The 12759-nt window shown below is 47.4% G+C and overlaps 1 protein-coding gene across 3 annotated transcripts in view; it reads right to left on the bottom strand.

Moving 5' to 3' along the window:
* Window positions 1–12759, bottom strand: part of CAMKK1 (calcium/calmodulin dependent protein kinase kinase 1) — an 86084-nt gene that overhangs the window by 9383 nt on the left and 63942 nt on the right. For all 3 annotated transcript variants that reach the window (XM_035139790.3, XM_060268457.2, XM_088657754.1), the window contains exons 10-14: window positions 10343–10542; window positions 10072–10125; window positions 9223–9296; window positions 2390–2477; window positions 709–837 (exon numbers count right to left, since the gene is read on the bottom strand). In XM_035139790.3, the coding sequence (XP_034995681.1) occupies window positions 709–837; window positions 2390–2477; window positions 9223–9296; window positions 10072–10125; window positions 10343–10542 (545 nt within the window). The remainder of the gene's footprint in view (window positions 1–708; window positions 838–2389; window positions 2478–9222; window positions 9297–10071; window positions 10126–10342; window positions 10543–12759) is intronic.

The raw sequence follows: 12759 nt of genomic DNA, 5'->3' as shown, positions 1-12759 counted from the left end.
CGGCCATTAGCCAAGCACCCAGTTCTGTACAGTCATACCTCGGTTTAAGTACGCCTCGGTTTGAGTATTTTCAGTTTAAGTACTCCGCGGACCCATCTGGAACAGATTAATGCACTTTCCATTACTTTCAATGGAAAGTTCGCTTCAGGTTAAGTACGCTTCAGGTTGAGTACTATGTGGATCCGTCTGGAACGGATTAATCTACTTTCCATTACTTTCAATGGGAAAGTTCGCTTCAGGTTAAGCACGGACTTCAAGAACCAATTACACTCATACTTCGGGTTAAGTATGCTTCAGGTTGAGTTGAGTACTCCACAGACCCGTCTGGAACGGATTAATGCACTTTCCATTACTTTCAATGGGAAAGTTCGCTTCAGGTTAAGTACGCTTCAGTTTAAGTACTCCGCGGACCCGTCTGGAACGGATTAATCCACTTTCCATTACTTTCAATGGGAAAGTTCGCTTCAGGTTAAGTACGCTTCAGTTTAAGTACTCCGCGGACCCGTCTGGAATGGATTAATCCACTTTCCATTACTTTCAGTGGGAAAGTTCACTTCAGGTTAAAGTACGCTTCTGGTTAAGTACAGACTTCCGGAACCAATTGTGTACTTAAACCGAGGTACCACTGTACTATCAACCACACAATGCAGAGGGATGGTGGCGTTTAAGCCCTGCACAACAGAGTGTCGCGGCGGCAGTGGTACGCACCACAGCAGGCAAACTCGGGATTGTTTTGACGGAGTTCTTCACTTCCTCCTCGGTGACCTCCACAATTGTGCAATGCTCCTCCTCGAGAGGCAGAGGATCCTCTCCGAACTTTGTCACCCAAGGGTGCAGCTGCATGGAAGACACAAGCAAAGGCGATCACGCCCAGGGCCAGCCCTAGCACGAGGCAGAGTGAGGTGGCTGCCTCAGGCGGCAAATCCTGAGGGGTGGCAGCTGGGTGTTGGAGGGCACAGGCAGGTGGGGCTGGCTGAGGACAGGCAGCTTGGTGGGGCAACTCTAATAAAACGTACAGTAATGTGTAAACGAGATGGACACTGAAACTTAACAGCCCAGAGGTGGCAAAATTCCAAGTCTGCGCAAGCCAGGGAGGTTCCAGGTTCAAAACCTGGCATCTCCAGGGAGAAATCCCCAAGAAAGACATTATATTCTTTCTGTATGCCACAACAGCTGCTAGAATATTACCCGCCAAAAATTGGAAGACATCAGAGATACCTACGATAGATGAATGGCAAATGAAGATGACAGATTTTATGGAACTCGCCAAAATGACTGGGAGACTACATGACCAGAAGGAAGAGACGGTGGAAGAAGATTGGAATTTAAAAAAATATATATTTGAAAAAATATTGCAAGATTTAGAAAATTATTTCCTTTGTGAAGATATATAGGTTATATGCGCTAAAATAAGATTTGAAGTAGAGTTAGTTAGTACTGTATAGAATTTAGAAATTGGTTAATAAAGTAAGGAATAATTAAATTAAGTTTTGGTTATAAAAGATGAAGAATAAACTGCTAAATATGGATTATAATGAAATTCAGAAAGAAGAGAACGAAGGAAGTCATTTGAAGAAGTGAAAGAAAATAAGGTTTAATACAAGAAATACTTTTATGTATTTTTGTTTTTTGCTTATCTTTTTTGTTTAGCTTAATTTTGTATTAGTTTGTTTGTAGCATTATGTGAATTTATTATTTGTTTAAAAAGTTATTTGTATGTTGTTGTTTGTTAAAAAATGAATAAATATTATTATAAAAAACAAAAACAAAACTTGGCATTTCCAGGAACGGCTGGGAAAACCCCTGCCTGAAACCACGGAAAGGAATACTGCAGACAATTGTAATAATAATAATAATAATTTTATTATTAATACCCCGCCCATCTGGCCGGGTTTCCCCAGCCACTCTGGGTGGCTTCCAACCGAATATTAAAAACAGTACAGCATCAAACATTAAAAACTTCCCTATTTCTAAAAGTAAAATAGTTGCTTATTGCCTTGACATCTGCTGGGAGGGCGTTCCACAGGGCAGGTGCCACTACCGAGAAGGCCCTCTGTCTGGTTCCCTGTAACCTCACTTCTCGCAATGAGGGAACCGCCAGAAGGCCCTCGGTGCTGGATCTCAGTGTCCGGGCTGAATGGTGGGGGTGGAGACGCTCCTTCCGGTATACAGGACCGAAGCCGTTTAAGGCTTTAAAGGTCAGTACCAACACTTTGAATTGTGCTCGGAAACGTACTGGGAGCCAGTGTAGATCTCTCAGGACCAGTGTTATGTGGTCCCGGCGGCCGCTCCCAGTCACTAGTCTAGCTGCAGACAATACTGAGCTGGAGGGGCAAGTATACATATAAGGCAGCTTCCGTGTTCCTGTTAAAGTTCCTGTCCCACTTACCTTAATTTCGGGGACCGTTATCCTCGTTTCAGGGTTCTTTTCCAGCATCTTCAAGATCAGGTCTTTTAACTCCTCACTGATCCAAGGCCTGGCAGAAAGAAAAACAAAGCGTTTGGTTGTGGGGACAGAAGCTACAGGCTGCCAATCCTCTTTGTTCAGCCACCAAACTACTTTGTAGTTGTTTTTTATAAACACACACACACACACACACACACAAGCCCCAAACAGGAAAAACTGGAGAAACCAGGAAGGACATACCCAGTACAAGCAACAAACTCTCTTTGAAACATGCTGAGATGGGGGAGATGGAGACCCAGGCCGCATTTTGAATCATAGCAGCACACTAGTGTAGAGTTGGAGAGGGACACCAAAGGTCATCTAGTCCAACCACAGCCAAAAGGATCTCTGACGGGTGGCAATCCAACCTCTGTTTAAAAACCTCCGGGGAAGGAGAGTCCACCAGCTTCCGAGGGAGCCTGCTCCACTGTTGAACAACTCATACCGTAAGAAAGTTTTCCTCAAGGTTTAATCGGAATCTCCTTTCTTGACACTTAAAGACATTGGTTCAGGTCCTCCCCTCTGGAGCAGCAGAAAACAAGCTTGCTCCATCTTCCATGTAACAAGCCGTCAGATATCTGAAGATAGCTATTATATCACCTCTCAGTCTCCAGGCTAAACATACCCAACTCCTTCAAGCACTCTTCATAAGCTTTGGTCATCTTGGTTCCCCCTCCTCTGCACACAATACAGCTTGTCATATCCTTCTTAAACTGCAGTGCCCAGAACTGGACACAGGACTCCAGATGTGACCAGACCGAGGCAGAATAGAGCGGTACTATAACTTCCCTTGATCTGGACACCAGACTTCTGTTGATGCAGCCCATAATTGCATTAGCTTTGGGTTTTTTTTTGCTGCCGCATCACACTGTTAACTCATTTTATGCTGGTGGTCTACTAAGACTCCTTAGATCCTTCTCAGATATACCACTGGCAATCCAGGTGTCCCCCATCCTATATCTGTGCAGCTGCTTGTTCCTGCCTAAGTACAGAACCTTACATTTGTCCCTATTGAAATTCATTTTGCTTGTTTTGGCCCCGGTTCTCCAATCTGTCGAGGTCATCTTGAACCCGGATTCAAAATTTAACTACCTTACAAATCATGCTTCAGGAATGAGAACATTAGACCAACCTGCCCTTGAACTGCACCAGCTCCATTGGAGCATAAAAACCTGCAAACTTCAAGTGGGAAAACTAAGCAACGGCGCAGAACAAATGGTTTGCGACTGACTGGCTTCTGTCCATGCCTGAGTGCAGAAAATAGCAATATCTTTTTTAGTAAACACAAGCTCCTTGGCCTTTGCAGCCAGGGCAGAATATGCTTGCAAACGGTCCCATGGAACAGCTAATGCACTGGCTGAGTCTCTGGGAGGTCTGTGGTGCAGCCAGGACTAATCTGATGATATTCTCCTTCCTTGCACTCTCTCCCGCCAGTTCTCTTACCGGCTTTATCAAATTAACAAGCTTAGGTTTAAACACTGAGTCAACACACTGCCATTCCCCTGCCTCTCTACACAAGCTAATGAGGAGAGAGGCCTTTCGAGATGGAAAGAACAGGTCACCGGGATGTCAAAATAAGCCAGGCAGAGAAGAGTTATTGCCGCAGGAGATGTTAGGAGGAAGATGCCCAGCCAGCCCATTAAAAGCTAATCCCTTGCGGAGGTGGCAGATGTGAAGAGTCTCTCACAGAGCTGACTAATAAACTCCAAATATATGATGGTTTGGAGGAGGAGGCGGGTGAAAGAGGATCATGTGAAATGGCGAAACTGGCAGGGAAACGAAGAAGAAGAAGAAGAAGAAGAAGAAGAAGAAGAAGAAGAAGAAGAAGAAGAAGAAGAAGAAGAAGAAGAGGAGGAGGAGGAGGAGGAGGAGGAGGAGGAGGAGGAGGAGGAGGAGGAGGAGGAGGAGGAGTTGGAGTTTGGATTTGATATCCCGCTTTATCACTACCCGAAGGAGTCTCAAAGCAGCTAACATTCTCCTTTCCCTTCCTCCCCCACAACAAACACTCTGTGAGGTGAGTGGGGCTGAGAGAATTCAGAGAAGTGTGACTAGCCCAAGGTCACCCAGCAGCTGCATGTGGAGGAGCGGAGACGCGAACCCGTTTCCCCAGATTAGGAGTCTACCGCTCTTAACCACTACACCACACTGGCTCTCCTTCTTCCTAGTTTCCCTAAAGGTAAAGGTAAAGGGGCCCCTGACCATCAGGTCCAGTCGTGTCCGACTCTGGGGTTGCAGCGCTCATCTCGCTCTATAGGCTGAGGGAGCCGGCGTTTGTCCACAGACAGCTTCCGGGTCATGTGGCCAGCAGGACAAAGCTGCTTCTGGCGAACCAGAGCAGTGCACGGAAACACCGTTTACCTTCCCGCCGGAGCGGTCCCTATTTATCTACAGTGGTACCTCGGTTTATGAACACAATTGGTTCCAGAAGTCTGTTCATAAACTGAAGCGTTCATAAACTGAAGCAAACTTTCCCATTGAAAGTAATGGAAAGTGGATTAATCTGTTCCAGACGGGTCCACGGAGTACTCAACCTGAAGCGTACTTAACCCGAAGCATGGGTGTAATTCAGGGGTCCCCAGACTTACCGGGTTTTGGGCCGGTTCCCACCGCACCGATCGCGCGGCGGGCCGGAGGGCGGGGGAGTGCGCGTCCGTGCAGGCCGGAGGGCGGGGGAGTGCGCACGGGCGCTTACTGGTGCGGCGGCGCGCTTCCAGGTCGGAAAAAGCGCCGGAAATCGTTTGTGCGCATGCGTATGGGCCTCCCCCAACCCGGAAGTGCACCAGAAATGACCTCTTCTGGGTCGGGAGAGGCCTATACGCATGCGCACAAAGGATTTCTGGCGCTTTTTTTCGACCTGGAAGAGCGCCGCCGCGCTGCGCGCCGTAAGAGCGGGCGGCAGCGAGCGGTGGGGGTCGTTGCGGGCCGGATTGGGAGCCGTAAAGTTTGGGGACCCTGGTGTAATTGGTTCCGGAAGTCTGTTCATAAACTGAAGCGTTCATAAACTGAAGCAAACTTTCCCATTGACAGTAATGGAAAGTGAATTAATCTGCTCCAGATGGGTCCGCGGCGTTCGTAAACCGAAAATTCATAAACCGAGGGGTTCATAAACCGAGGTTCCACTGTACTTGCACTTTGATGTGCTTTCGAACTGCTAGTACGAACCAAATAAGGGTCTGCTGGATCAGGCCCAATGGACCATCTAGACAAGAACACTGTTCTCAAAACGACCACCTAGATGCCTGTAGGAAACCCACAAGCTCGGACAAGAGCCCTCTCTCCTCCTGCCGTTTCCAGAAACTGTTCCGAAACTCTGAGTACACTTGCCCCAGAACTCGAAGGGCTAAGCTGGCTGGGGGATCCTGCCAGGGCCCTGCCGGACTTAAGCTGCCATGCCAAGAATGCCCCGGGGACTCCCAGCTGACTGGGGACTTAATGTGTGAAATGGCCATGGCACTGCAAGGCTTCGATAGTACAATCTGAATCTGAGCTCCTGCATACTAGCCTACAGCGTCAGAGCAGATGAGGCAGCGCTGCCTCAGTGGGGTGTCTCAGGGACAAGATTCCAGGCCTCAGACAAGTTCAGTCTCCCGGGTTTTGGAGGGCAGCTTTACTGAGATATCTCACGGGCAATGCTGGAAGTCCTGGCAAGTGCCATGACACACCCCACGGGCATTGGTGCACCCTGCGCTATGTGATGGGTGGGGAGGAAAGGGCAGCCACCCGCTGACGACAGGCGCAGCCACATGGCCATCACCACCGGGATCTTTGCTGGATAACACCCCTTCTTTGCATTGACAGCCTCCACCCCACCCCAAGTCACCAACTTACCCCAACTTCCCACCATACAAAAAGGGTGATTAAACAGGGGGCAGCATGGTTCCTTGGCTCAGCCTGGTTGTAAGGATCTCCTAGATCAGGCACCCCCAAACTGGGGCCCTCCAGATGTTTTGGCCAACAACTCCCATGATCCCTAGCTAACAGGACCAGTGGTCAGGGATGATGGGAATTGTAGTCCAAAACATCTGGAGGGCCGAAGTTTGGGGATGCCTGTCCTAGATAAGTCAGTTTTAGACCATTAGCAGGTGCAGGGGGCAGTATGGGTGCTCAGTCCCTCCGTGTAACGCATGATTTACAACCAAAGACCAAAAACAAGCCCAGGGTTAAAGGAAGAGGGGGCTCTCTCTCCGAACACTTGCCGCTTTCCCCTGTTCGTTTCTCCACCCACCCACATCCTTCCCCCGATATTCCTTTTCAAGCGGTGGCGATATGATATCATCTGTACATTTCAATTAGGAACGGAGGATTAATTCATGCAAGTAGGTCAGAAATCCTTTGCCGTGGTGCAACGCCGAGTTGGGAGATTCACAGCTGTAGCATCTTTGCTGGAGACACAAGTTTTGGGGCTGGGCTGGGAAGGGGACAACGAAACTTTCTATGAAAGATGTAAGACGGGGAGGGGCAATGTTGTTTTTTCTTCCTGCTAGGGGCTGCATTTCCTTGCCAGGGGTGGGGGGTGGGGATCTGCTGGAGCTGCATGTTGGCGGCAAGTAAGGTCAGTCAAAAAGTGAGCAAGGTCAGTCAAAAAGTGAGTTTTGAGCCCCCCAAAGGGGTGAAGTCACCCCTTTCTGCCCTGCTCCTCTCTCTCTCTCTCTCTCTTTCTCTCTCTCTCTCTGCCACTCCCTACCCCCCCCCCCCCGTCTCAAACCCTGGAGAGTCATTGACAGTCAGAGTAGACAACACTGAACTAGATAGATAGACCCATGGCAGCTTCCTAAAGTATCACAGAATTATGGAATTGTAGAGTTGGAAGGGACCCCCCCCCCGAAGGATCAAACCCCCTGCAATGCAGGAATCTCAGCTAAAGCATCCATGACAGAGGTGCCATCCAACCTCTGCTTAAAAACCTCCATGAAGGAGAGGCCACAACCGCCCAAGGGAGACCGTTCCATAGTCAAACAGCTCTTACTAGCCACCTGCAATTCAGGAATCCTGCCCGCAGCCATCCCTGGGTAGACTCGAACCACCAACCTGGTTGACAGCCAGATGCACAGACCCATTGTACCATCTGTGTGCTCTGAATATTTTTCTTAAAATATTTCATTTTGATATATATGAATTTGCTTGTGTGCATGTGTAAATATACAGGATCACATCTTCAGGCTCATTATTCATGTATTTATTTATACATCTCCATTTATCTTTGAAGCCAAGGCTGGCTCCCGGTTTCTTGTCCTTGGCTGCCACTACAAGCCCCGATCACATTCCCCTGGGTGGAAATTCCACAATCCTGTCTTCCCTCTTGGACCCATAGCTGCCAAGTATCCCGTTTTCGCTGGGAAACTCCCTTTTTTCCCTACCGTTTCCTGGCGGTCTCCCGTATCGGTTATTACCCCGTTATTCTCCCTTAAATCCGCTCCTGCCGGCGGCCATTTTCTGGTGCCGCTTTGCCCTTCTATGGGCAAAGTCGCTTCTACGCGTGTCCGGAAACGCATGGATGCAACTTCCGGGGGCACTTTGCCCTTCTATAGGCACCAGAAAATGCCGGCGCCACAAGTCGCTTTTATGCGTTTCCGGTCATGCGTAGAAGCGACTTCCGGCGCCGCCATTTTCTGGTGCCTATAGAAGAGCAAAGTGCCCCCTATGTTAGGTGGCTTTAAAGTTAATGGAAGAAGAAAACAGGTTAAATGTGTAAAGAAGAGCAAGCGGTTAGTCATCAATCGGAAGTATTTTATATCTTTTAACTTTAATTTAATTTCCTTTTTTTTTTTGCCTTTCCTTCTCTCCTTTTTCTTTTCTACTTTCTTTTTATTTTCCTTTTCCTCATAATTTAGATACTTGAGTTATACTTGAGTTATATTTGAGTAATGTTTGAGTAATGTTATGTTATGTTGTGTTTATACATTATCGGATTATGTTATGTTTCTTTCTATGATACTTTCTATATTCTTAGATTATTTTATGTTATCTTTTTTGGAGTGTTGTGTTATGATATGTAATGTTTTAATAATTGAAATAAAGAACTTTTTAAACATAAAAAAGAAGAAGAGCAAAGCGCCCCCGGAGGTTGCTTCTACGCAACTTCCGGTGTCGCGCGGCTGCCGATCCCGGATTTCTGCGTCCAGGACTTGGCAGGTATGCTTGGACCTGTGACTTGGCCCTTATTGAAAGTGCTAGAGAACCACTAACCCAGGATGCTATATCTGCCCACTCGGTATGGGAGGAGCTGGCTGTAGCCTTTGCTGTGGAAGAGAAAGACTTTTCTCTCATGTCAGGCAGGACATATACAGAGTGGCAAGTAGGGGAGAGGAGAGGAGAGGAGAAAAACATGTGGAGCACTCATTGGGGGGATCATCTAACTTGGAAAATGACAACAATGTCTAACTTGGTAAATGACAACAATGTCTAACTTGGTAAGTGTCAACCATGACGGAGCAATGAGTTATAGTCTCACTCCTTCCAGGGGCTCAGAAAAATACCAGTCAACTGTGCTCAATGCTGCTGCGAGGTGAAGCAAAACCACCTCCTCTGATCCACAATGAGAGGTAGTGAAAATGCAAACTTGTGGGTTAAGAGCATCAGGCCAAAGACACATCTTGTCCAGCATCCTGTTCTCACTGTGGCGAACCAGAAGCCCCAATGCGAAGACCGCAAGAAAGATCCGAGGGGAACAGCAGCCCTTCTCCTCACTTGAGATTCCCAGGAACTGGCACTCAGAGGCATTCCAGATGCATCTGCAGCAACCTTGTGCTCTGCTGCGACCTGCAAAACTTACTTACTCTTCTGGGAAATCCACCGGCTTGTTCTTGATCTTGTTGTGAAGTGCGAGGATAAATTCATCAATGAAAGGACACTGTAAAACAGAGCAAAAGTTGGCATGCTTTTGTGAATCCTCTGCTTTAGCCCTCTTGTTTGCATTTACAGACTAAAACTCTATAACCAATCCCAAGGAACCCTGAGAGCTCAGCTCTGCAAGGAGGCTGGGGTATACCTGCCAGGGGTGCCAACTTGAATTAAAATATTGGGGGTGGGGGAGGTCACACCATTTGAATGGCAACGGCCATCAACTTCGAGGGGGGCCAGCCCCCTCAAGTATTTTATTGGGGTGGGGTGTGTGAAGGGACCCCGGCCCCTAGGAGTTGGCTCCTATGATTCCTGCAGAGAGATTCTTAGAGCATCTTCATACAAGACGCTTTTCAGTTGCACACTTAAGAACTGCCTTCCTTCTCCATCATGAGCCTGCCTGAGATTTATGTTCTTTTTATCATTTGCTCAGTATTCCTTTATCTAATCATCTGGCAATTAGTAACCATCATCAAAAACAGCTCCAGAAAGAAATCACTTCAGGCCATTAATCAGCCTTTGGCTGATTAATATTCTACGGCCTGTTAAGTGTGTTTGGTGGGCACTGTTTTGTTGTTCTCGTTTTAACCATTTACTTTTGTTCTTACCTTGTGTTTTTGCTCTGTTTACCGCCCTGAGATCTTGTGATGAAGGGGCAGCACATAATTCTAATAAATGATAATAATCTGCTGCCCCTGTGGATCCAGCTGCCTGAGGCAGTTGCCTCACCTTACCTCAAGGGTGGGCCGGCCCTGCCCCAACCACCACTTTTACAGACACCTTACCTTTCCATACACAAAGCAAAACAGAGTGATCCCCATGGCCCAGACATCTAGTGCCTGAAAAGAAGCAAGCACAGTTTTTTTTAAAAAATCAGACATTGTGGTATAAATTGCCCCCACTCAGAATACTCCACCTCCTCCCCATTTCCCCATTGCTCCCCCACCATACCCCCAGTTACAGCCAGTCAGCATTTTGTGGCCAATGAACATGCTCAGCTCTTATTGGGTCTTTATTGGGGTCCCCTCCACAAATAGGGTCCGCATCACATCCTACCTTCCCACTGAAGCTCTTCCCAGACTCGGAAAGGGCTTCGGGGGCCATGAAGGCTGGAGTCCCAGCAGTGCTGGAGAGCTGGGCATCGCTGCCCTCAAACTGATTGCTCACTCCGAAGTCGGCAATTTTGACGTGCCCGTCATCCCCTAAGAGCAAGTTGGAAGGTTTGATGTCCCGGTGGATGATCTTCTGGTAATGCACTGAAGAGAGGTGGAGAGGAGAACTTTCATAGAACCTTTATTCTCAATAATGATGGAACTCACCGGTGGACAATCCTTTTAGTTTTATATAGCTTTCTTTATTATCCCTTTGGAGATGCACTTTTGTCCCTCCAGGCAGTGACATTTTATGGTTTGCATCAGGCATCCCCTAACTTGGGCCCTCCAGATGTTTTGGACTACAATTCCCATCATCCCTGACCACTGGTCCTGTTAGCTAGGGATCATGGAAGTTGTAGGCCAAAACATCTGGAGGGCACAGTTTGGGGATGCCTGGTTTGCATTTTTAATTCTTTGTTTACTTTTTCTCTGGTATTTTTTTGTTTGTTGTTGTTGTTGTTGTTCTGTTTGCAATTTTTTGCTGCGGTGCACAATTCAATATACATGAGAGAGACTTTCTGTTCATGGCTGCGAGTGAAGGATCCCGATAACTAAGAGAGATCTGATACTCTCTCCAGATGGAGGCGGGGCTGTAGCTCAGTGGTTAGAGCACCTGCACTGAATGCAAAAGGTTCTGCTGTTCTGTACAGCTCTTGTACTGGGGTATTGCTTTGGTTGGTTTTGGTTGTTGTTTTTGATATTAATGTTTTGCATCTTTATTTTAAATCTTATTTTAATGTGGAAATTGTTCGATTTGGTTGTGAAATTTTCGATGTTTCAGTTCTTATGACTACCTTTGTTATGTCTGTAATTACATATTTCTTTTTCCCATAAGCTGCCTCGAGGATGGTTTTAACTATAGGAAGGCAACGTAGAAATAAAATTATGTATGTATGAATGTACTCCAAGGGCAGCTGTGCCATAAATCAAGGTAATTTCAGTCTCAAGGCAAAGACTCTGCACCTCTCGGCATGGTAGATATACAGAGTCCGAAGTCAGGTTCTTTTGCATAACCACCCCCTTGCAGCAAAAGGGGAAAAAAAGTTTTTGGTGCATGGATGTGACCTGCATCTTTAATGCTGCTGCAGTGCCCAGCTTGCAGTCTGGCGGTTTGGGTAATGGGACAGGGCAAAGAGGGCCAATTGCCAACCAACACACGGAGAATGTCAACAGGGCTACGTGAGCTCAGGAGTATGTGTGTGTTTTAAGTCAAACAAATAAATGAATTCATTATTAAAGGGGTCCTGCTATGTTATCAGTCAAAACAGTTGGTTTACGGATGCTCGAGGAATTCCATCGTTGCAAATGCCTCCTGCGTTCCTACGCCTCTTGGGCTAAGGCTTGGATCAGACCCTACTTAGCAACTGTTTCTTGCCATTCTCTTGGTTGCGAGGACGCAGCAAAACACGCAGCCTTTCAAAGGATGGGAAATGAGCTTTCGACTAAACACCAGGCAGAACTTTCTGACAGTAAGAGCTGTTTGACAGTGGAACGGGCCACCTCAGAAGGTGATGAGACTCCCCTCCACTGGAGATTTTCAAGGAGAGGTTGGGTGGCCATCTGTCAGTTTAGTTGCGAGTTCTGTACTGCTGGGGGTTGGACTAGATAGCTCTTGGGGTCCCTTCCAGATCTCCAATTCTATCATTTTTAATTGTCCTGACTCTGGGAGGGATGGCTTTGATGACTGACAGGAGGGTTGTTTCCCCCCACCCACCTATACATCTTATGAAACTGGGGGGGGGGTGAGACCCAGTCTTCGTTTGGGCTCACACTGGGCAGCTTCCCAGCCAACAGAGACCCAGTGCAGGATGAATCATGGCTTCTGCCAGGAGCCGATCTGAAGAGCTGCTTTGGCAAAATGTTAAGCTAACAAATGGGCTCCCAGGTTGGCCGTGACAGGTAATCATTACGCGCAGGAACAAACATGAAGGAGAGTTCAGCTCCTTGCTCAGACGCATCCTTGGTATATGAGATGCTTTCCTGTCGCCGCTTCTGTCAAGGTTCCCCAGGGGAGGGAAAAACAACAACGCTACTTCCCATTGTCATGAAAACTTAGAAACAGAGAGTTGGAAGGGACCCTGAGGATCATCTAGTCCAACCCCCTGCAATGCAGGAATATGCAGGGGTCCCATATGGGGATCAAACCTGCAACCTTGGCATTATCAGCACCATGCTCTAACCAACTGAGCTATCCACTTGCAAAACTACTATTTATTAGAGGGCCTTCTCAGCAGTGGCACCTTTTTTAATGTCTGACATTATATATATATATATATTGCTGGAAGCCGCCCAGAGTGACTGGGGAAACCCAGCCAGATG

The sequence above is a fragment of the Zootoca vivipara genome, chromosome 14 (assembly GCF_965207765.1).
Source record: "Zootoca vivipara chromosome 14, rZooViv2.hap1.1, whole genome shotgun sequence".
Taxonomy (NCBI): Eukaryota; Metazoa; Chordata; class Lepidosauria; order Squamata; family Lacertidae; genus Zootoca; species Zootoca vivipara.
This window is presented reverse-complemented; position numbering and strand designations above follow the sequence as displayed.